Here is a 24654-nt window from a genome sequence, read left to right as displayed (position 1 = left end):
AGAGAATTATATATATATATATATATATATATATATATATATATATATATATATATATATATATATATATATATATTTAAAGAAAATTATTTATTTTCTACTTTTTAGTGCATCATTACATATAAGCTTGTTATTAAACGTTTTTTATGAGGGAGGGAGGGTGAGGAAAATCGTCCTTCTCGAGCAACCGATAGTGTTTTAAAGCAAAATATTTTCAGTCACAGCATTGGTAGTGTTGAATCCACAAATTATGAATAAAACAACTAAATAGCGGCGTATGCATACGGCGCGTGTCAGTTCCTATATACTAATACACTAATTTAAATAACTATAAAGAAAAGCGCGGGTCTCAATAATTACTATATTATCTATTGGATACCTTTACTAATATTTAGGAAGAGACCCACGCTTTTTTTTATAGTTATTTAAATTGTAGTGTATTATTATATATTTAAAGAAAATTATTTTCTCCTTACATAAATGCTTGTTATTAAAACTTTTTTTTTGTGTGTGGGGAGTTGATGATGAGAACACTCTTGAAAAGGTTAGGTTAGGTTTACCTGTCGTCCCTACTGTGAAAAGGTTACTGCGAAAAAATAAATTCTTATTGGCGGCACCCGGTAGGGCACATTTTTTGTCACGGTTTGGCTGCTATATATATATATATATATATATATATATATATATATATATATATATATATATATATATATATATATATATATATATATATTCTATTTCGTGTGGGGATGGGGGCTGGGTGGGTAGACTTTCTTGGGGGTGGGGCGGCTGGAAGAGATGCCTGGAAGAAACTATGTACAGCGGTAAAACTGCAACAGACGCAGCCGCCGGCGCCCCGCGGCAACGCGTGGGACGGGCACGCTATTTAAAAAGAAAATTAAAGTACTGAAAAAAATGCATAAAAACATTTTAATAACAAGCTTTTATGTAATAATTCACAAAAAAAAAGAAAATAGATCTAAATGAAACACATTGAAATCAAATAGGGAGTTCCGCTGCGTGAACGCAAAGCGATAGGAGGCTAGAATATTGCTTCGCGGAATCATAAGGCTGGCTAAATTTAAACTTTACTAAGGCGCCGAAAATAAACAAAACTTGCGTAGACGCATTTGAAGCTCAACATAGAAGATATCTAGATTTCTAGATCTAGATATTAGTAGATATTGCTGTACTGTAGATAGAGTCCTAAAGTAAAAGTTAATAAATACTATTTATTAAATAGACAAGATAAACTAGATCTAGCCGACTCTACTCATACTCTTGCTTGCACTAGAGAGAGACTTAGACTATTTAGTATACAATCAATTATCAGTCATTAGTAGGTAGACTAGACTAGCACTAGAGTATAGGATAGTAGAGGTAGGCCTAGTCTAGTAGTTATAGTAGACTAATATTAAAATAAATTTTAATAGGCCTTAAAGTTAAATACTCAAATAGTATTTGTATTCTGTATCTAGTGCTTGATCTAGTAGTATACAGTAAATTTACCTACGTCATTTTCATTTAGTGATTTATTTATTTTATTAGGCCAAAATTATTAAATAAAATTGAAATAAATAAATTTAAACAGTAAATAGTAGAATCAAGTTAGGCTGTAAAAGAAGAAATAACAAGAAATGGTAAAAAGAAGAAAAGCAGGTAGGCCTAGCCTTTCGCCCTTTGGCTTTTACTCTAGTCTTTCTTTACTCAAGTCACTATTAGACATATACAATTTAGTATTTATCTTTATCAATAGGACTGTATTGATTCAGATAAATACCAAATAGAGAGTTTTGAGATAGCCTTGAGAAATATTAGATCTAGTACTAATCACGTTGTAATAACACTTTTTAACATGTACAAAATTTTCTAACCAGTTTCAGATGAAGGGGACAGCCAAGCACCAGTTGAAAAGCTTGTGAAACTTGAACCCCCACAAATAGATGGCCTAGAAGTGCGGTTTGAATGGGAAGGTGACAAGGCTGTGTGGGTGCGTTACAGCAAAAACCTAAACCGGACCCTAGTTAACGCCTTCAACTTTGGGAGGAAGCAGGTTTGTTTAGTTATTTAAAAATATGTTTAATGGGACTGTTAATAAAATGTGAGAACCTTGATAAGCCACCCACTCAAAAAAAAAACATGAATGATTTTCCAACTTGGAATTTGAAATTGGGCATAAAAGTAGGCCTTTAAGACACTATTTATGGAGAAAAACATTATTTGTTTTAATTTAAATAACATTTGATTGCATTTAATGCTTCTGACATGGGAATGAAGATGCATATTTAGACCTGATAACTTGAGAGGAGTTAAGTGGCCATATTTGAATGGAGGCAATATAGACTGCTGTATAGTTGCCTACACATTTTGCTTTATTTACATTCAGTCTCGTCCAGCATTATAGATTATTTATATTATAAGTGATTTCTTATCTAATTGTAGAGCTCACTGGAACTTGAAAATGGCACCAAACTATTGGTCATGTTTGACAAAATGGTACAGAAAAATAAAAGCTCTGGATATGAGAGGCCAATTCGGATAGCTTTAAAAGATAACACTAAAAATGGTTTGTACCAGCTTAATCTTTTTTTTGGGCTTTTAAAATATTAATTACTCAATACTTTTCTACAACATCTATTCCCCCCCTCCCCCACATTTCACTTATTCTCTATTGTATAAACTAAAGGTTTTAATGTGGATGGAGACTTTAAAAAAAAAAATTCCTTAAAGGGAGGCTACTGTAAAGTGTACAAGTAAAAATTATCTCCCATTTGACTGCTTGTTGTTACAGAATTTGTGGTCTGGCAGTGGGAAGATGAGTCAAACAACTGGAGGTTTTATCCAGTATCACTGAGCATTAGTTTGGAGAAAGCTTTTCTGGGTGGTCAAGACAGTGTTGAATTGAAGAGAGGAACAGCCATATTGGAAGTTGATTTAAAGAGAAACACAGAGTACATTAAAAAATCAAAGGTCACCAATGATATAAAAAGAAGTGTAGCAGGTATTCATTGGAGATTGTAAATGACATTCATTGAAATATTCACCAAAATACTTCATGTTATAATTTGTTTTTAGAGTTTTTCTTGTGTCTAAAAAAAGTATGTGTAGTTTATACAGATGCTATTTAAAAAAATATTTTTTACTTTTTTTTGTGTAACGTTAAGAAATAACATAAAAAATGTGATACATTTCTAACTGTGCACATGTTTAACTAAGTTTAACAATCAGCCAATGTATTTCTGTATAGACAGTGACATCCCTCCTGATTATAGTGATGAAGAGGATGAATCCAAATGTGATAGTGCACCAGTAAAGGAAGAAGAAGAAGAGGAAGTAAAGCCAAAGCCAAAAAGTGGAGGTAAAAGCAAGAGTTCTCGAAAGTCGGGAAAAAGCGATGAAGAAGAGGAAGTAAAGCCAAAGCCAAAAAGTGGAGGTAAAAGCAAGAGTTCTCGAAAGTCGGGAAAAAGCGATGAAGAAGAGGAAGTAAAGCCAAAGCCAAAAAGTGGAGGTAAAAGCAAGAGTTCTCAAAAGTCAGGAAAAAGTGAGCCAGCCCCTTCCACATCTTCAGGTTTGTTTTTGTACCAATCTCCAACTGATTAGTGTTGTTTTTGTACCAATATCATACTGATTAGTATTGTTTTTGTACCAATCTCCAATTGTTTAATGTTGTTTTTGTACCAATCTCCAACTGATTAGTGTTGTTTTTGTATCAATCTCCAACTGATTAATGTTGTTTTTGTACCAATCTACAACTGTTTAGTGTTGTTTTTGTACCAATCACCAACTGTTTAATGCATCTGTCCTGAATATTATCTTTGCTATTTAAGGGATTGGGCGGGTGTACTTTTCGTCATAAATCCACTAAATCATTGATTTCCCACTTTTACTTGATCTATACAGAATAACCATCGTTGAATCTAAAAATGACATTGTTATGACCCTAAAAACAGTATTTAATTATGAAAAACCGGGTTCAATGTAGTGTGTACATGGTCTTTTGTTTAATTTTTTGGTAAAAATAGCAATTTTCCGACCTAGAAAAGTACTATTAGGCTTCGCGGAAACCTAATGTGTTTCATATCAATGGAAAGGCCGTGACCTCCTTTCTTTATTTGTTCTAAAATTAAATGACCAATCAAAATACATATTTTAATGTGATTATTTTTCTACGTCATAAAGTTGTTTATTTTACTCAGTCGGGTTTTTCCGGTATGCAAATTTTTGACCTCAATTTTTTCATTGGCATACGACGGCGGAAGCTAGTTAGCGATTGGTCGTTTCGCTTCGGGAGTAAACATTCCCTTAGTTTCAGCGCGTTGCTAAGTTTGATCTAGTTTTGTTTCTCTAAGCTTCTGTAAAATACTTACATTATTTTAACATATAATTATTTCAATTAAATATACTATTAACAGTTTAGATTAGTTTGTGTGAATTATCATAAGCAGGGAGACGATTTAATTTGTTTCTCTTTCGATAATGCGTAGAACAAAATACTCGCTAAAAATAGATACACACATCTAACTAATTTACTAAAGCTAGGGCTCGTCCGAATGTAACTGATTGCAGCTACCTCTACTAAATCTAGCACTATTCAGACAAGCACTTGTGCAGATGTAATATGCACATTTACTAAGAAACTGCCGCAATGTAAGACACAGTTTTTACAGACAGAAGAAAGCACTGTTACATCTAGTACTAGTAGTACTAATTGTAAACCACAGCCATGCAGAATTATTGTCGACTGTGATTTGCTTCTTGATGTTATCAATACATCTCCTCGCACACTGTGATGTAGTGGCTACTATTGATGAAAACAATGTAAAGGGTTTGCTTCAAGCATGGTGTGGCAGTAATAAAAATGTTGTAAACCGTAAGTATACAACTGCAAAAGAATCCAGAACAAGGCCTTTCACAATAAACAAAGACGTCTTATCATAATTGGCTTTAGACATGAGACCATGCAAAATATACTGCTGTTTCTGTGATAGCATAATTCAATTTTGGGCCCAGGCATGCTATGGCATTGCTGTCAAAAGAAGGAAACCATAGTCGAGGACCCAGTGAAGACGCGAAAAAAGACGCCATGACAACAGCTTTACTACAACTCTCGGTAAAACAAACAGCGCCAGAAAAAAGGAAAACTAACAGCCGAACAAGCTCAGAAGGAATATATTCAGCAGCACCATACTTCAGGCTATAAATGTGGTCGATTTTAGTGACATACAGCGATAAATGTTCATTTTTTGCAACTTTTTGTTAGTTTTTTGCGTTTTTCTCAGTTTGATGTTTTTTTGTACAATTGTTGAAATAACTTTGTTAATAATTATCAGAACTGAACTAAATTTGCTCCAGTTACTCTTTATATATGTTCAAAGAAAACTGATAGAACACTTTTGGAATTTTTGTAAAAAAAAAAATTTTGTTGTTGAAATAGTGAAAAAATTGGACGAAATAATGAAATTTTTACAGCAATGTTTTTAAAAAAAAAGTAAAAAAAAAACTATTTTCTTTTTTGAAAATGTAATCTATCAGAAGTCTTAAACACATGTGTCTGCAGACTATATTAAGTTTTCATGAAATTTGAACAAACCATTTTTGAGTTATTTCCATTTAAAAATCGTCAATAAAATCCAATATGGCCGCCGTCACCATGGCAACGGAAGATTTAAAAAATTAAAAAAAATATTTTTATGCTTAACTCTTTGAGTTATAACTATTAGCCAAGTATTACATCTTTAGACTCGGAAATAAGGAAGTTGGTACTCATCACCCGCCCATGCCCTTAATGCCAATCCATTGAATTGTTTATTTCAGTGAAGACAGTGGTTGTAAAAAAAGGCAGCGTTCCCGTGGATGATGTGTGCCCTATAGCCAGCAAAACGTGTGTGCATGAGGCTGGGAATATTGTGTGGAACTGCATGCTCAACCAGGTAAAATCTTTAAAAACTGGATTTTCATGTGTAACCCCCCACCCCTCTCTTGATGTGCAGTTAGATAATTACAGCACTTACTAATGGGAAACACTTTGTAGATTAGTTTGAGGTGTTTATAACCTTACAGTGTAAAAGTGATTCTAAGCCCAGTTTCAGAGGCCTCAGCATATGTATAGGTAGTGTGGCTTGCACTATACCCAGATGCCTTTATTGTCTAAAACACAAGTCATGTACTCATCATAGCTGGATGAACTCAGGGAGATCATACGGAATCTAACCCAGGATCCAATCTTGACACTTTTGGGTTTTTAGTTTTACGCTCTACTGCGTTAAGGATCTAAATTACAATACAATCAGTGAATAGTTGGCTTAATATTTACCTTTGGCCAACATTTCCAACAACAACAACAAATACTACCTCATCCAACTTCTGTACTTCAGACTAACATTTCCAACAACAACAACAAATACTACCTTATCCAACTTTTGTACTTCAGGCTAACATTTCCAACAACAACAACAAATACTACCTCATCCAACTTCTGTACTTCAGGCTAACATTTCCAACAACAACAACAAATACTACCTCATCCAACTTCTGTACTTCAGGCCAACATTTCCAACAACAACAACAAATACTACCTCATCCAACTTCTGTACTTCAGGCTAACATTTCCAACAACAACAACAAATACTACCTCATCCAACTTTTGTACTTCAGGCCAACATTTCCAACAACAACAACAAATACTACCTCATCCAACTTCTGTACTTCAGGCCAACATTTCCAACAACAACAACAAATACTACCTCATCCAACTTCTGTACTTCAGGCTAACATTTCCAACAACAACAAATACTACCTTATCCAACTTCTGTACTTCAGGCCAACATTTCCAACAACAACAACAAATACTACCTCATCCAACTTTTGTACTTCAGGCCAACATTTCCAACAACAACAACAAATACTACCTCATCCAACTTCTGTACTTCAGGCCAACATTTCCAACAACAACAACAAATACTACCTCATCCAACTTCTGTACTTCAGGCTAACATTTCCAACAACAACAAATACTACCTTATCCAACTTCTGTACTTCAGGCCAACATTTCCAACAACAACAAATACTACCTTATCCAACTTCTGTACTTCAGACTAACATTTCCAACAACAACAACAAATACTACCTCATCCAACTTTTGTACTTCAGGCCAACATTTCCAACAACAACAACAAATACTACCTTCTGTACTTCAGGCCAACATTTCCAACAACAACAACAAATACTACCTCATCCAACTTCTGTACTTCAGGCCAACATTTCCAACAACAACAACAAATACTACCTTATCCAACTTCTGTGCTTCAGGCCAACATTTCCAACAACAACAACAAATACTACCTCATCCAACTTTTGTACTTCAGGCCAACATTTCCAACAACAACAACAAATACTACCTTATCCAACTTCTGTACTTCAGGCCAACATTTCCAACAACAACAACAAATACTACCTCATCCAACTTTTGTACTTCAGGCCAACATTTCCAACAACAACAACAAATACTACCTCATCCAACTTCTGTACTTCAGGCTAACATTTCCAACAACAACAACAAATACTACCTGATCCAACTTCTGTACTTCAGGCCAACATTTCCAACAACAACAACAAATACTACCTCATCCAACTTTTGTACTTCAGGCCAACATTTCCAACAACAACAACAAATACTACCTTATCCAACTTTTGTACTTCAGGCCAACATTTCCAACAACAACAACAAATACTACCTCATCCAACTTCTGTACTTCAGGCCAACATTTCCAACAACAACAACAAATACTACCTCATCCAACTTCTGTACTTCAGGCTAACATTTCCAACAACAACAACAAATACTACCTCATCCAACTTTTGTACTTCAGGCCAACATTTCCAACAACAACAACAAATACTACCTCATCCAACTTCTGTACTTCAGGCCAACATTTCCAACAACAACAACAACAAATACTACCTCATCCAACTTCTGTACTTCAGGCCAACATTTCCAACAACAACAACAAATACTACCTTATCCAACTTCTGTACTTCAGGCCAACATTTCCAACAACAACAACAAATACTACCTCATCCAACTTTTGTACTTCAGGCCAACATTTCCAACAACAACAACAAATACTACCTTATCCAACTTCTGTACTTCAGGCCAACATTTCCAACAACAACAACAAATACTACCTCATCCAACTTTTGTACTTCAGGCCAACATTTCCAACAACAACAACAAATACTACCTCATCCAACTTCTGTACTTCAGGCTAACATTTCCAACAACAACAACAAATACTACCTGATCCAACTTCTGTACTTCAGGCCAACATTTCCAACAACAACAACAAATACTACCTCATCCAACTTTTGTACTTCAGGCCAACATTTCCAACAACAACAACAAATACTACCTTATCCAACTTTTGTACTTCAGGCCAACATTTCCAACAACAACAACAAATACTACCTCATCCAACTTCTGTACTTCAGGCCAACATTTCCAACAACAACAACAAATACTACCTCATCCAACTTCTGTACTTCAGGCTAACATTTCCAACAACAACAACAAATACTACCTCATCCAACTTTTGTACTTCAGGCCAACATTTCCAACAACAACAACAAATACTACCTCATCCAACTTCTGTACTTCAGGCCAACATTTCCAACAACAACAACAAATACTACCTCATCCAACTTCTGTACTTCAGGCCAACATTTCCAACAACAACAACAAATACTACCTTATCCAACTTCTGTACTTCAGGCCAACATTTCCAACAACAACAACAAATACTACCTCATCCAACTTTTGTACTTCAGGCCAACATTTCCAACAACAACAACAAATACTACCTTATCCAACTTCTGTACTTCAGGCCAACATTTCCAACAACAACAACAAATACTACCTCATCCAACTTTTGTACTTCAGGCCAACATTTCCAACAACAACAACAAATACTACCTCATCCAACTTCTGTACTTCAGGCTAACATTTCCAACAACAACAACAAATACTACCTGATCCAACTTCTGTACTTCAGGCCAACATTTCCAACAACAACAACAAATACTACCTCATCCAACTTTTGTACTTCAGGCCAACATTTCCAACAACAACAACAAATACTACCTTATCCAACTTTTGTACTTCAGGCCAACATTTCCAACAACAACAACAAATACTACCTCATCCAACTTCTGTACTTCAGGCCAACATTTCCAACAACAACAACAAATACTACCTCATCCAACTTCTGTACTTCAGGCTAACATTTCCAACAACAACAACAAATACTACCTCATCCAACTTTTGTACTTCAGGCCAACATTTCCAACAACAACAACAAATACTACCTTCTGTAATTCAGGCCAACATTTCCAACAACAACAACAAATACTACCTCATCCAACTTCTGGAGGACACCAGCAACAAAACATTCCACGTCTGGCAGAGGTGGGGCAGGGTCGGCTACAAGGGACAGACAAACCTGGTCAGCTGTGGTGGAGACCTTGACCAGGCTAAAAAGGTCTATACTAAAAAGTAAGATAAGTCAATATCCACATCAGTTTCACTACTTTTATTTTAATGTTATACACATCTATAATTGTTTTATTTCTGTTAAGTGGCATGTGGTGGTGGGATTATTTACAATGTCTGTGGTACATTCTAAAAAAACCAACCCATCAGACCAAACATTTCACCAACATGAACTCTCAGTTTTAGATTCAACAAGTTAAGTATAATGTAGGTAAATTAAAATTTATTCAATACTGTTTTTTTAAAAGGCAAGAACATTTCTACCATCATAATCTTTGGCTGAGTATTTTTACCATCACTAATCTTGGCCAATATTTCTACCATCACTAATCTTGGCCTATATTTCTACCATCACTAATCTTGGCCTATATTTCTACCATCACTAATCTTGGCCTATATTTCTACCATCACACATCTTTGTTGTAGGTTTTATGATAAAACAGGCAATGACTGGTCAAACAAAGATTCCTTTTACAAGATACCTGGGAAATATGAGTTGCTTATGATGGATTATTCTGTGAAGGTAGGGCAAGGTTCTATCTTTAAACACGGGTCAAATCTGTTAATAGATTTGTTGAACTCAAAGGGGGGAGGGACAGATAATGATGAAACTTGTGCAAAAATTAATCTCTTAAATTTTTGGCAGGAGGATGAAGAGGACCAAGTGGATGCTCCTGTTAAGTCTGAAGACAAGAAAGAAAAAGTTCCAGATTCAAAACTTGAGAAAAAAATACAGGTGATGATTCAAAACTTGACGAAATTAATTTAGGTGATGTTACAAAAACTTTACCAAAAACATTCAGATGTTGTTACAAAACTTGACGAAATAATTTAGGTGATGATACAAAAACTTGACCAAAAAATACAGATGATGATACAAAACTTGACCAAAAATACAGGTGATGATACAAAACTTGACCAAAAATACAGGTGATGATACAAAACTTGACGAAATAATTTTGGTGATGTTACAAAAACTTGACCAAAACATTCAGATTATGTTACAAAAACGACCAAAACATTCAGATGATGTTACAAAACTTGATGAAATAATTTAGGTGATGTTACAAAACTTGACCAAAACATTCAGATGATGTTACAAAACTTGACCAAAACATTCAGGTGATGATACAAAACTTGACCAAAACATTCAGATGATGTTACAAAACTTGACAAATATAAATAAAAAAGGAATTTTCCTTTAGATTATTTTATTCCACTCATTCAAATGACAGAATTTGTGAATAAAGGCACCCATTTATTCCACAGGACCTGATTAATTTGATCTGTGATGTTAAATCTATGGAGGATGCTATGATTGAAATGAGTTACGATGCCAAAAAAGCTCCATTAGGTAAGTGGTATCATCAGCTTTACTTCAAACATCTGTATTGTTGCCAGCTTTACAGAACAGCCAGTCATTTTATCAGCTTTACACATTTTTTTCTTTCTCTCCACTTAATGTAATCTGTTAGTTTTTAATCTGTCTGTTTACAAACCTCTCCAGGCAGGTTGACAAAAGACCAAATCAAAGCCGGCTACTCAGCACTCAAAGATATTGAAGAGTTGATAAAGAAGAAAGACTTGGGCAGAAACCTGGCAGATGCTTGCAACGTTTTCTACACAAAAATTCCTCATGTGCAGGGGTACACACTATTTATAAATGGGTTTAGCAGCCATTATCTAAATATTGTCAACCTTCCAGTCTAACATTCCCTTGGGACTGGTCAGTACAGTTATGATAGTCGGCCTGTGTTTAATAGTTTTCAGTCCACATTTAAATGATTTTAAAAGTTTTTGAGCTGTTTTTGATAAACTAATCTCTGCTGTATGGAGATTTAAATTGATGTTAGGTTGAGAGTTTGTACTTCAGTCTTAAGTAACCAGCTTAGCCTATTAAAAAGTCATACATTTTGTACAATTTAGAAAATAATTGAACTCACAAATTTTGTCTCCCAGAATGAAAGCCCTGCCATTAATTTCCACACCTCAGATGGTGAAGCAGAAAATTGAACTCCTTGAGGTTTGTTGTCTTTTGTTGCTTTTTTTGTGTTCAGTTCTCCTCATTTGGAGATACAAAAATGATATCTTCAGCCTGTTGAGTTCACTAGTGCCAGAGCTTGAAGAAATTTTCCTGAAAATAATGACTTGAAGGAGGCAACAGCCAACTGAGCCTTGTTTAGTTTGTCTTGAAACTGGCCATCTACAGCATTGAATGGGATATTGCCCCCTCTCCTCTAGAATAGCTAGATCTAAGTGTTAGGGCAACTTAGCCCAAACCCTCAACTTAAACTAATATTAACCGTAATCCTAATATTATCTTGCAGCTAGGGTTAGGTAAAGTGTTAGGATTAGGTTTAGGATTAATTTAAAATTGACAGTGGAGTAATGTCCTAATCAAGTTTTTGGATGATGTAATATAGAGAAGGGTAATTGACTTGGGGGTAATGTTGGTATGGGGGGGGGGTAATGTCCTGCTCCCCACTATTTGTTTTATCTGGGAAAATTATCAACACAGCAGATAACAAATGAGTAATGTTAGTATAGGAGCATAGCAGCCTTTGATTAAAATAGGCTGTTTAAAAAATATATCTTTAGGCTACCAATTTTATTTGATAATTGCCCCTAGTATCAAACAGTTTTTAAATGTTCTAGAACTATAATACCATTCACAAGCCTATACACGTTTTCTAATGATAGTTCTCTTCAGACACTCAGTTGTCTCCCTGCCCTTGTGCTGCTGTTGTTAAAGCCCCAATCAATCAACCCATTTCAGTTTACAAATACAATACTATAACAGTTGTTTAAACATTTTTTTTTATTAAAGAAAGAGACAGTTTTTATTTTATTGTTAAATAATTTTGTTAAATGAATATGTAGAATCTATACTTGAAGTACAAAAATTGAGACAAGTGTTGAGTTTTGTCATGGTTAAACCAACAAAAAAAAGTTTGATAAAACAAGACAAGTGTTGAGTTTTGTCATGGTTAAACCAACAAAAAAAAGTTTGATAAAACGAGGCAAGTGTTGTCATGTTTGAACCAACAGGCCCTGGAAGACATCCAGATCGCCATTAAGATGCTGAAAGGTGGGGACATGTCAGAGAACCCAGTGGACAGACATTACCACCAGCTGCACTGTGTTCTAGACCCCTTGGATCACACATCTGATGAGTTTAAGGTAAGACATGAGTAGGTGTGTGATGAGTTTAAGGTAAGACATGAGTATGTGTGTGATGAGTTTAAAGTAATTCACAAGTATGTGTGTGATGAGTTTAACAGTAGTTCTCCTGTATGTTAAGTTAAACAGTAGTTCTGTATGTTAAGTTAAAGAGTAGTTCTCCTGTAAGTGAAGTGTAACAGTAGTTCTCCTGTGCAATAAGTCTATTCCCTCCATGAACCAGCTGGTGAAGGACTACCTGCTACTGACCCACGCAAACACACACAACCAGTACAGCATGGAGCTGCTGGACGTATACAGGTGTGACAAGGAAGGTGAGAGTGACAGGTACACAGACTATGGCAACAGGTGAGGCACAGTACACACAGTTGTTTGATTGTGGTATATAGCATCTTGTACTTGGCTGCTTACGTACATAAACACTGTTTTTTTTTAATAGAATGTTGTTGTGGCATGGGTCAAGACTGACCAACTGGGCAGGTATTTTAAGTCAGGGACTACGGATAGCACCACCTGAGGCGCCAGTGACAGGTTACATGGTGAGTCATGTCTTGGTGTCAAGGTTCCCTTCTGGTGCTAGATGTGAGATGTGTGTGACACCAGTTGTGTGATATGTGTGTGACACTAGTTGTGTGATATGTGTGTGACACTAGTTGTGTGATGTGTGTAACACTAGTTGTGTGATGTGTGTAACACTAATTGTGTGAGACATGTGTGACACTAGTTGTGTGAGATGTGTGTGACTAGTTGTGTGATGTGTGACACTAGTTGTGTGAAATGTGTGATGTGTGACTCTAGTTGTGTGATGTGTGAGACTAGTTGTGTGATGTGTGTGTGACACTAGTTGTGTGATGTGTGACACTAGTTGTGTGAGACATGTGTGACACTAGTTGTGTGAGATGTGCGTGACACTGTTTGTGTGATGTATGTGTGTGATGCTTCCTGTGCCTAAGTGTCCTTATGCCATCCTTCAGTTTGGGAAAGGTGTTTACTTTGCTGACATGTCAAGTAAAAGTGCCAACTACTGCTTCGCCTCCAAACAAAAGAACACAGGACTCTTGCTGCTGTGTGATGTAAGGAACAAAATTTATTGTTTACAGATTTCTAGTTATTCACTCTTTACTATGTAGTGGATAACTTTATTTTCTTGTTCCCCCCCCTTCCCCCCAACCCCTTATTGATTGTACTTGCGTGTTATTGAAGGTGTCATTAGGCGAGGTCAATGAAAAGTTTGCAGCAGATTACAGCGCAGCGTCCTTACCCAAGGGCAAACACAGTGTCAAGGGGGTGGGCATGATCGCCCCTGATCCTAAAGCTCACGTCAAACTGTAAGTTGGTGTGGAACTCATTTACTCAAAAGATTTGTTTAGTATTGTTTTGTCTGTTTGATGGCTTTCTAAATAAAAACGGTCTCCTTGGTTACTGTCTTTAACAACCTCTCAATAACTAACTTGACAAGAGAAAAATAAGCTTAGTTCCGCATGAAAATATGCTGTAGTTTTTTTATTGTAGTCAAGAACTTGAAGCATCCGTTGTGTTTTGTCCCCAGGCCAGGCGATGACGTGGTTGTGCCCATAGGGAAAGGGGTGTCCATGCCTCCACCCAGCTCTAAAAATTTTGTCCTCAACTACAATGAATTTATCGTCTATGACACCAGGCAGATTAGAATGAAATATTTAGTGAAGGTTAAATTCAATTTTAAGTAATTGCTTTCAGTCAAAGTTTTCATGAACATATTTGAAAGTAAATGTTTCCTCTTAAAACTTTTTTATGTGAGTCACTGAGTAAAATAAGCCTAGTTCATGTAGAAGCAATTTATGTCAAGATCTTTACTGTTACAAAATAAAAAAAAGTAGAATAAAGTAGTTTTGTTGTCTCTTTATAGTTTTGTTGTTGCAGTTTTTTGTCTCCTGATACTTGATGTTCATTGGTTGGTCAGATAGAAGTTTTTTGTGGTCAGATTCAGGTAACAAACTGTAAACAAAAATCTTGTAGCTAGGCCCTGTCAAATGTAAACAAAAATCTTATAGCTAGGCCCTGTCAAATGTAAACAAAAATCTTGTAGCTAGGCCCTGTCAAATGTAAACAAAAATCTTGTAGCTAGGCCCTGTCAAATGTAAACAAAAATCTTGTAGCTAGGCCCTGTCAAATGTAAACAAAAATCTTGTAGCTAGGCCCTGTCAAATGTAAACAAAAATCTTGTAGCTAGGCCCTGTCAAATGTTAACAAAAATCTTATAGCTAGGCCCTGTCAAATGTAAACAAAAATCTTATAGCTAGGCCCTGTGGAATTGCTCTGTTACGGCAAGTTTTCAGACCAGATCTTAGAAGTCAAGGTCATCACATCTTAGGAAACAACGTCCATATATCTGTACAGATCAACATCCAGATATAGGAACCTTGCATCATATTCAGATATAGGAAACTTGCATCATATTCAGATATAGGAAACTTGCATCATATTTAGATATAGCACACTTGCATCAGTATCCAGATATAGCACACTTGCATCAATATCAAGATATAGCACACTTGCATCAATATCAAGATATAGCACACTTGCCACTAATCTAAATATAGCACACCTGCATCAATATCCAGATATAGCACACTTGCATCAATACCTAAATATAGCACACTAGCCGACCCGCAGCGTAGCATACACCGCAATTTAGTTGTTTACTTTTCTACTTTTCAGTATTTCATACTTTGTGAATTCGACATTTCAACACTGTCATCCCTTTCCCCCGCCCCCGTGAAAGTAGACGTCCGTGAGGACAGTTTACAGACGATGAAAAGGTCAAGCAGAACTTGTTACATCCCTTTAGTTTCAAATCGTTTAAAAACTAAATTATCTCCCCTAATAGCCGTCACTAATTTGACCCGGATCTACGATTGTAAACATTCGGCGTGAACCACAGCTCACCAGACTGGTAGGGGCGGAGGTGATAGCGATATGGTCTGTTGCGTATGCCTGGAGAGCGAGGGAGAGGCAGGAGGAGAGTTAGATAGCTGGTTTGCGTCATGGTGGTGTCCATATATAGCACACTTGCATAAATATCCACATATAGCACACTTGCAACTAATCTAAATATAGCACACTTGCATAAATATCCAGATATAGCACCAAGGCATGTAAAAGAAAATGTCAGTGGTGAAGAAGTAAGACGTTTTTACAATCTTATGACCTGACCATACATGACTGACCTTTATGACAATGAGTGAGGAGAATCCTGACAGAGCTAATGACCACAAGAGAAACAGTGAACAGCGGCGTCACTAGGTGGGGTGACACCTGGTGGTGCAACACTGATAGTCACCACCTCGCGACCTTTTCTATGTCTATTAAACATAGGCAGCTGGTGTCACGGCTCATTTGAGCTGTTTAAACGACTTTAGTTAGCAGATGTCTGATTAAAAAGGTACAATTTTTATTTTGGTGTCACCCCTTTAGACGGTGTTCCCTGTACAGTCCCTACCCCACCACGCCACAAGGGAACTGTCGAAATGCTGCACCTGAATTTTTTTATATTTATCAGCCATCTTTTTGCTGTTTAATTGTTGTCCTTAGCAACCACTTCCTTTAGAAACGGAACTGGTGAAAATGAAAGTGGATCATGTTCCCACCACTTAGCTAGATGTAGCCCACACAAGGCCGTGTGACAACCCGATTTGTGTCACTAAGGCCGCCTTTAACAACCCCATTGGTTTCACTAATCACGTCTGCTGCTCATGTTCGGCGGGTCGGAAAATTTCATCTCTGGCCAGTTGGCCAATATCTGCCTCGTTTTGGTCCACATCTGCCAGATTGGCCTGTGTAGGCTACTGGCTTGGCGTCTCCTCTGCCATTCACTTCGATATTGTCAAACTATTGGATGATTATAGCAGAGTTATTGTTTGATCACGTTCTTCTGATTTGGGTTAAAGCAAGTAAGTTTTTAACGGTTTTGTTTCATTTGTTCTTTCCTGTTTACGTGCAAGATTTGTTTCTTGCTGTTTATGTGCAAGATTTCTTTCTTGCTGTTTATGTGCAAGATTTCTTTCTTGCTGTTTATGAGCACGATTTTTATTTCTTGCTGTTTATGTGCAAGATTTGTTTCTTGCTGTTTATGTGCAAGATTTGTTTCTTGCTGTTTATGTGCAAGATAATTATGTTGTGTAAATTCCCTTCAGAAAATGGGATAATTATGTTGTGTAAATTTTCTTCAGAAAATGGTATACCCATGTTGTGTAAATTCCCTTCAGAAAATGGGATATCCATGTTGTGTAAATTCCCTTCAGCAAATGGGATAATTATGTTGTCTAAATTCCCTTCAGAAAACGGGATATACATGTTGTGTAAATTCCCTCCAGAAAATGGGATATACATGTTGTGTAAATTCCCTCCAGAAAATGGGATACCCATGTTTTACAAGGTTACCTCGCCATTGAACAAATATCGCTGTTGGTCAAAGGCCCAGCAATTGTTCTTACATGGGCAGTTACACTGATGGAAACGGGTGGCACGTGACATGCCCCAAACAGTCGACAACTTCTCGTTATGGCGGCACACAGTGCCAGATTTACGAATAAGCTAAACACACTGCGGCTTTTTTTTTTGGAGTGTGTGCGTGTCTGTAAACACGACAACTTGAGTACCGTTATAGCTAGGTTGATGAAATTTCATATATAAGTATTATATCAAATTTGTAGATCTGTTTCAACTTTTGAGCGATTTCCGATAACCGGAAGTATAACTTTTTCTACTTTCAATTTTTCAAAAGCCTATAACTGGAGTACTATTTCAGATAGATAATTGAAATTTCATATGTAAATAAAAGATCTAATTCTTTGCCTTCTCTCAAATTTTGAGTAATTTCCGTTGACCGGAAGTAGTAATTTACGCTATTTCCGATTTCTGAAAAAACGCATGTGAATTTATAAAGTACTAATAATATTCCGCACTATTATACACATTTTGCTTAGCATTCGCTTGGTGCGCAATTCTTTTTTTCTACGAGATTCTATTCTATTTAAAAAAGTTTAAGTAATTAAAAATCATATCTATATCCCGAGTTGCCATCCCCCGTAGTGTTAGATAAGAATATTCGAAAACGGGGAGATCACTCCCGGTTTATTTTTTTTAAATTTTATATTTAGGGCATATTTATGATTTGTATTCTATTCTATAGTTCTCTTCCAATAGAGTTATAAACACATTTTTGTGTCGGTAAGCTTTCTTTTAAAAAGCAAAAATTTGGCACTGACATGTAGCCAAAAATAAAAATTTGGAATTTAGTGCACCCCCCCCTGGTGCAAAAGAGTCTGAAACACCACTGCTAAAAGTATATTTTTTATATAAATTCTTTTTCGTTCGCGGGGGCGGCAGACGTTCTGGGGGAAGGGGGGGGGAGGGGAGCCTTCCCGAAGGGATGCCTGGAAGAAACTCTGGACACATTGATGCGTTCACTCAAAGAAAAATAACATGGAAACCAAATACTTGCAGATGGAGAAGATGATGACGTCACATCCTGCTGGGGACAATGATACTTGTGGTAGTAGCTGGTTGGTGGATCCAAAGGTAAGCATTAGCTGATATAAAGGTAAGCACTGGCTGATATAAAGGTAAGCACTGGCTGATATAAAGGTAAGCAGTAGCTGATATACAGGTAAGCACAGGCTGATATAAAGGTAAGCATTAGCTGATATAAAGGTAAGCGCTAGCTGATATAAAGGTAAGCACTGGCTGATATAAAGGTAAGCAGTAGCTGATATACAGGTAAGCAGTAGCTGATATAAAGGTAAGCACTGGCTGATATAAAGGTAAGCAGTAGCTGATATACAGGTAAGCACTAGCTGATATAAAGGTAAGCACTGGCTGATATAAAGGTAAGCACTGGCTGATATAAAGGTAAGCACTGGCTGATATAAAGGTAACCATTGGCTGATATAAAGGTAAGCACTGGCTTATATAAAGGTAAGCACTGGCTGATATAAAGGTAAGCACTGGCTGATATAAAGGTAAGCACTAGCTGATATAAAGGTAAGCACTAGCTGATATAAAGGTAAGCATTGGCTGATATAAAGGTAAGCACTGGCTTATATAAAGGTAAGCACTGGCTGATATAAAGGTAAGCACTAGCTGATATAAAGGTAAGCATTGGCTGATATAAAGGTAAGCACTAGCTGATATAAAGGTAAGCACTAGCTGATATAAAGGTAAGCATTGGCTGATATAAAGGTAAGCACTGGCTTATATAAAGGTAAGCACTGGCTGATATAAAGGTAAGCACTAGCTGATATAAAGGTAAGCATTGGCTGATATAAAGGTAAGCACTGGCTTATATAAAGGTAAGCACTGGCTTATATAAAGGTAAGCACTGGCTGATATAAAGGTAAGCATTGGCTGATATAAAGGTAAGCACTAGCTGATATAAAGGTAAGCATTGGCTGATATAAAGGTAAGCACTAGCTGATATAAAGGTAAGCACTAGCTGATATAAAGGTAAGCATTGGCTGATATAAAGGTAAGCACTGGCTTATATAAAGGTAAGCACTGGCTGATATAAAGGTAAGCACTAGCTGATATAAAGGTAAGCATTGGCTGATATAAAGGTAAGCACTGGCTTATATAAAGGTAAGCACTGGCTTATATAAAGGTAAGCACTGGCTGATATAAAGGTAAGCATTGGCTGATATAAAGGTAAGCATTGGCTGATATAAAGGTAAGCACTAGCTGATATAAAGGTAAGCACTAGCTGATATAAAGGTAAGCACTAGCTGATATAAAGGTAAGCACTAGATAAAAACAGGTGAACTCTACTTCATTTGCCCTATGGACCGTCAGGTTCTGAAGGAAATTTTACTAGATAACATAAGAAATGTAAGGTTGTATGGCGAGGCCGAGTGCAAACTTTATTATCAGCATAACAAATGTGGAGTGGCGCCCAAAGAAATTCACCAAATCGATTCAGCTCTCACAGGCGACGCAGTTGGGGAATGTAAAGACAGTTGTTATTGTTGTAGTGCTGACAATATACTAATTTTTGAGTCAATATAAAGACACCCTTAGACAGCTAGTTATAAAAATGACTTTCAGAGTAGGAACTATTTAATACTTGAAAAGTTAAAACTTCCAACCTGTATAATTCTGGTCACTATAGGGTTAACATTTCCTTCTAGTCACTATAGATTTAACACTTCCTTCTAGTCACTATAGGGTTAAACCTTGCTTCTAGTCACTATAGGGTTAAACCTTGCTTCTAGTCACTATAGGGTTAACACTTCCTTCTAGTCACTATAGAGTTAAACCTTGCTTCTAGTCACTTTTGGTTTAAAACTTCCTTCTAGCCACTATAGGGTTAAACCTTGCTTCTAGTCACTATAGGGTTAAACCTTGCTTCTAGTCACTATAGGGTTAAACCTTGCTTCTAGTCACTATAGGGTTAAACCTTGCTTCTAGTCACTATAGGGTTAAACCTTGCGTCTAGTCACTATAGGGTTAAACCTTGCTTCTAGTCACTATAGCGTTAAACTTTGCTTCTAGTCACTATAGGGTTAAACCTGTCTTCTAGTCACTATAGGGTTAACATTTCCTTCTAGTCACTAAATGGTTAACACTTCCTTCTAGCCACTATAGGGTTAACACTTCCTTCTAGCCACTATAGGGTTAACACTTCCTTCTAGTCAATGTTTTCTGAGCTGCACCAGCGAGCTGTTGCCATGGGGATGACCGCAGACGACCTGACCAGGCTGGAGTTCGTGAAGCAGACGAGAAGGAACCAGCCCAGCGCCGTGAGGAAACTGTGCCAGAAGGTACTCACCAGCTGCATGTACGTCCTGATTGTGCTCACCCTCTCGTGGCTGGCCGACTTTCCCCTATCACGTGACCGGCTGGCTCGGCTGGTGCTCCAGTTCCGGGGCGTGTCTGGGCGGGCGGCCACCCAGGAGAAATGTCTGCTGGAGAAGTTCAAGGTCATGGAGGCGCCTCGAACCTGCCGCTTCTGCCAGGATGTGGATGACGTCATGCGGGTGGCCAACGTGTCCGCGAGCCAGTTCGAGGCAGTTTACAGCGGCCGGCCATTGGTTGTCACCGACGCCATGAACAACTGGTCGGCCATTCATGTTTTTAGCTTCCACTTCTTCAAAGGTAAATCCTTTGTTAGGGGCCTGAGTTCTAGCTTCGTTAAAATAATTAAATCGAAGTTTTCAGCTTCCATTAACAAAAAATAAATAATATTTGTAACTTTTATGGAAAACAAATGAATAAATTTATTTAAAATATGAGATTTGCGATTTCGTTCATTAGTAAAAAACCTAGATGTAGTATTTGACAAAGTACTCATTCAAACATTTAGTTCAGTCGAGTATCGATACAGCGTCACATACACATTTTCTGCTGTTAATTGTGTTTCTTGACATTTTTATCCTTTAAACTTTATTTTATTTGGATTGATTATTCCAGTCCACACATCTGCTTATAGTCAACATTTTTTTTGTTTCCACAGAAATCTACAACAAAAGTTACGACACACACAAGGGCAAGGACGCCTGCCAGTTTTTCGGCTATGATACAGAGTTCAGACGGCTCAGCCAAGTTTTTGAGATGGACGATGACCGGATTTATCAAAAGGACGGCTCCCTGCCGTGGTATGTGGGATGGTAAGTGGGACAAAAGGACGGCTCTCTGCCGTGGTATGTGGGATGGTAAGTGGGACCCCGTGTTCAAATGGTTTAACTATAAATTAGATGTGTTTTTCAATGTCTACAGCGGTTTAAGAATACGTTCATGGAACAGATTATGTTTAGTAGTTGTTAAGTTTGTTAAGACCTTTTTCGTGTTGATGGTACTCCCTTAGATGGCGTCAACCCCCCCCCCCCCCAGCCTTGTGATGTTACTGCGTGTAACCCAAAGACATGTAAACATTGAGAAAATCAAAGGGACATCATCCGATAACTGGACCCTGAAAATACTTCGATGAAGATGGAATCTCTAGGGAAAATGATGGAATTCGATAGGGCTCGTGACGTCACCGACTGATGGCCGTGTGGTTGAATTCAGCAGGGACCAAATTAGACGTCTGCTGACACAGAGACTGTTGTGTAGACTCGCTCATTCCCAGCAATAGGTCTCCATTGAATCTCTTTTGTTGTGTGTGTATCAAGATGACCTTGACATTGTTTGACAGGAGCAACTGTGACCCCGCCGTGACGGAGATACTACGTCATCACTACCACAAACCTTACTTTCTGCCTGAAGACTCCGAGTCAGAGGTCACCGACTGGATCTTCATGGGGAGCCCCGGCTACGGCGCCAAGATGCACGTGCGTGTACACTGCTCACCCTTGAGTGACTTAAATTCATGCTCACGTTAATGGTATCACTGCTGCCAACACTGTAACACTGCTACCACCACTACAAGAAACGTAGGATACCAAAACTACTAACACTTCCAACATCAGTACACCAGAATCGTTACTACCATTACCACTACCACCATCATTCCCACCACCAGTACCACCACCATTCGCACCACCACCACCGTCACTACAACCACCACAACCTCCACCATCACTATCACCACCATCACCACCACCACATTTACCACCACCACCACATTTACCACTACCATCACCACCACCACCACCATCACCACATTTACCACATTTACCACCACCACTACCACCACCTCCACCACTTCTCCCTGCCTCACCCCAGGTAGACAAGGTCAACCTGCCCTCCTGGCAAGCCCAAATAGCCGGCCACAAGCTCTGGGTGCTGGAGCCACCTGTTGAGTGCTACTTCACCTGCACGCGCCAGATGTCCGTCACGGTCCACCCCGGCGAGATAAGTAGGTCACAGCACAACCCCGTGAGATAAGTAGGTCACAGCACAACCTCGAGAGATAAGTAGGTCACAACACAACTATTAGATATGTAGGTCACGGCCACGGGGGTGGGGGTTGGGGAGATAAATAGGTCATTACACAACTCGGAGATATAAGTAGGCCATGACCTTCGGTGGGATAAGTAGGTCACGGTCCACTCCGGCTATTTATGTGGGTCGAAGACAATTTGAAGAAATAAATAGGTCACAATCCACCATTCAGATAGATACATAGGTTAACTCCACACTGCGATATAACTATAAGTAGGTCACCGTACATTTATAATAACCTTATAAAAGTCCATCACCAAATGCCTCATCTCGCCCCTAGAAAAATAATTAGGTCACACTAAAACTCTCGCCAACTAAGTAGGTCACAATTCATCCTGATGACATAAATAGGTCCATCTAAGTAGGTCACTGCCCACACAATTAAAGAGGTTTTAACGATCAGAAAAATCAACTTTACACGGGAACTACACATCCCTAACACACAAACACACGTATAAATATGACGCTAACAATCTGGCTTGTGTTTCAGTTGTTCTAGACACCAACAAGTGGTTCCATTCGACCAAAGTCGTCGGCGATGACGTCAGCATCACCATTGGAGCAGAGTTCGACTAAACTGCTACATCAACCTATTGCATTAAAATGTCAACCGTTTTAGGCTAATTGTAGAACTTGTTGGCCAACTTCGTACTTTGTGGCCAGTTGTGTAACTAGCTGGCCAACTATGTACCTTGTGGGCCAACTGTAACTTGTGATCAGTTGTGTACCTTGTTAGCCAGTCTAAGTACCTTTGTGGGCCAGTCTACGTACCTCGATGGCCAACTACGTACTTTGTTGGCCAACTACGTACTTTGTAGGCCAGTCTACGTACCTATGGCAAACTATGTACCTAGTGGGCCAACCGTAATTTGTGACCAATTGTGTAACCTGTATATCTATCGCACATATTATGGATTGAATTCTGCAGTCAGTAAAATAAGTTATCACTTTTGCTTGTATGTTATTTGTTTATTTTAATATAATCGATTACATAAGCTATACATAAATTAATATACCATCACATGTTTAAGTCACGGTATTTGAACTGTCAATTTAGTTAATTAATTAATTATTAGTCACAAAATTGACAGACGTCATTAAAATTGCACCACAAAAAGAGTTCTGTTTCATCAGAAGCAACGGTTCCTGTCACGACTGAAGTGACTAATGAGTGACTAATGAGTGACTAATGAATTAATTAGCCCGAGACCCACGGGGTCAGTACCCGCCCTGGTCACCAAACAACCTGTCAATCAAATCGTTGTTGGGGTTGACCGGACCAAACGTGTCGGGGAACTTGTTCATGACGTCATCCCACAAAATTCCTGCCACAAAAGCCTGTCCCAGCTGAAACAAAACAAACTCAAGTCAGGTTTAAGGGGTCGTTTGTCGTTAGATCAGTCAAGTCAGGTTTAAGGGGTCGTTTGTCGTTAGATCAGTCAAGTCAGGTTTAAGGGGTCGTTTGTTGTTAGATCAGTCAAGTCAGATTGTAGGGGTCGTTTGTCGTTAGATCAGTCAAGTCAGGTTGTAGGGGTCGTTTGTCTTTAGATCAGTCAAGTCAGGTTGTGGGGGTCGTTTGTCGTTAGATCAGTCAAGTCAGGTTGTGGGGGTCGTTTGTCGTTAGATCAGTCAAGTCAGGTTGTAGGGGTCGTTTGTCGTTAGATCAGTCAAGTCAGGTTTAAGGGGTCGTTTGTCGTTAGATCAGTCAAGTCAGGTTTAAGGGGTCGTTTGTTGTTAGATCAGTCAAGTCAGATTGTAGGGGTCGTTTGTCGTTAGATCAGTCAAGTCAGGTTGTAGGGGTCGTTTGTCTTTAGATCAGTCAAGTCAGGTTGTGGGGGTCGTTTGTCGTTAGATCAGTCAAGTCAGGTTGTAGGGGTCGTTTGTCTTTAGATCAGTCAAGTCAGGTTGTGGGGGTCGTTTGTCGTTAGATCAGTCAAGTCAGGTTGTAGGGGTCGTTTGTCTTTAGATCAGTCAAGTCAGGTTGTGGGGGTCGTTTGTCGTTAGATCAGTCAAGT

At 38.0% G+C, this 24654-nt stretch overlaps 3 protein-coding genes across 5 annotated transcripts in view; 2 read left to right on the top strand and 1 right to left on the bottom strand.

The window, feature by feature from the left end:
* The first annotated feature begins 1125 nt into the window (after positions 1 to 1125).
* On the top strand, positions 1126 to 14571 carry LOC131947289 (poly [ADP-ribose] polymerase 2). Of its 2 annotated transcripts, XM_059308460.1 has the most exons (20): positions 1126 to 1211; positions 1592 to 1659; positions 1878 to 2053; positions 2443 to 2566; positions 2792 to 3001; positions 3248 to 3323; positions 3405 to 3568; positions 5815 to 5930; positions 9375 to 9547; positions 9971 to 10067; positions 10191 to 10280; positions 10814 to 10898; positions 11052 to 11190; positions 11504 to 11567; positions 12593 to 12724; positions 12948 to 13072; positions 13164 to 13263; positions 13699 to 13797; positions 13928 to 14052; positions 14274 to 14571. In XM_059308460.1, the coding sequence occupies exons 2-20, from the start codon at positions 1638 to 1640 to the stop codon at positions 14428 to 14430; spliced, it is 2274 nt and encodes a 757-aa protein (XP_059164443.1). In that variant the 5' UTR covers positions 1126 to 1211; positions 1592 to 1637; the 3' UTR covers positions 14431 to 14571. The 2 variants fall into 2 exon arrangements, with proteins under 2 accessions (XP_059164443.1, XP_059164442.1); XM_059308459.1 differs by having other exon boundaries at positions 3248 to 3568.
* A 1977-nt stretch (positions 14572 to 16548) lies between these two features.
* LOC131947298 (uncharacterized) lies at positions 16549 to 23559 on the top strand. The gene is made up of 7 exons (XM_059308474.1): positions 16549 to 16653; positions 18209 to 18283; positions 20389 to 20851; positions 21210 to 21363; positions 21891 to 22026; positions 22421 to 22553; positions 23130 to 23559. Exons 2-7 carry the CDS (start codon positions 18209 to 18211, stop codon positions 23213 to 23215), a joined length of 1047 nt encoding a protein of 348 aa, XP_059164457.1. The 5' UTR covers positions 16549 to 16653; the 3' UTR covers positions 23216 to 23559.
* Positions 23560 to 23587: 28 nt separating this feature from the next.
* Positions 23588 to 24654, bottom strand: part of LOC131947296 (acyloxyacyl hydrolase) — a 36986-nt gene continuing 35919 nt past the window's right edge. For both annotated transcript variants that reach the window (XM_059308472.1, XM_059308471.1), the window contains exon 20: positions 23588 to 23986. In XM_059308472.1, coding sequence (XP_059164455.1) covers positions 23858 to 23986 — 129 coding nt within the window. In that variant the 3' untranslated portion in view covers positions 23588 to 23857. The remainder of the gene's footprint in view (positions 23987 to 24654) is intronic.

Source organism: Physella acuta, unplaced genomic scaffold (assembly GCF_028476545.2).
Source record: "Physella acuta isolate Inbredline_101_S28 unplaced genomic scaffold, ASM2847654v3 ptg000591l, whole genome shotgun sequence".
Classification (NCBI taxonomy): domain Eukaryota; kingdom Metazoa; phylum Mollusca; class Gastropoda; family Physidae; genus Physella; species Physella acuta.
The sequence above is the reverse complement of the archived record's forward strand: the minus strand, read 5'-3'. Positions and strand labels throughout refer to the sequence as shown.

Bases quoted from the DNA above. Each gene is read 5' to 3' on its own strand.
- LOC131947289 (XM_059308459.1), top strand. From the start codon at position 1,638: ATGGTAAAAAGAAGAAAAGCAG. The intron at 1,660-1,877 runs GTAGGCCTAGCC...TTTTCTAACCAG, and splicing joins GGTAAAAAGAAGAAAAGCAG to TTTCAGATGAAGGGGACAGC. The intron at 3,569-5,814 runs GTTTGTTTTTGT...TGTTTATTTCAG, and splicing joins AGCCCCTTCCACATCTTCAG to TGAAGACAGTGGTTGTAAAA.
- LOC131947298 (XM_059308474.1), top strand. From the start codon at position 18,209: ATGGAGAAGATGATGACGTCACATCCTGCTGGGGACAATGATACTTGT. The intron at 18,284-20,388 runs GTAAGCATTAGC...ACTTCCTTCTAG, and splicing joins GCTGGTTGGTGGATCCAAAG to TCAATGTTTTCTGAGCTGCA. The intron at 20,852-21,209 runs GTAAATCCTTTG...TTGTTTCCACAG, and splicing joins TAGCTTCCACTTCTTCAAAG to AAATCTACAACAAAAGTTAC.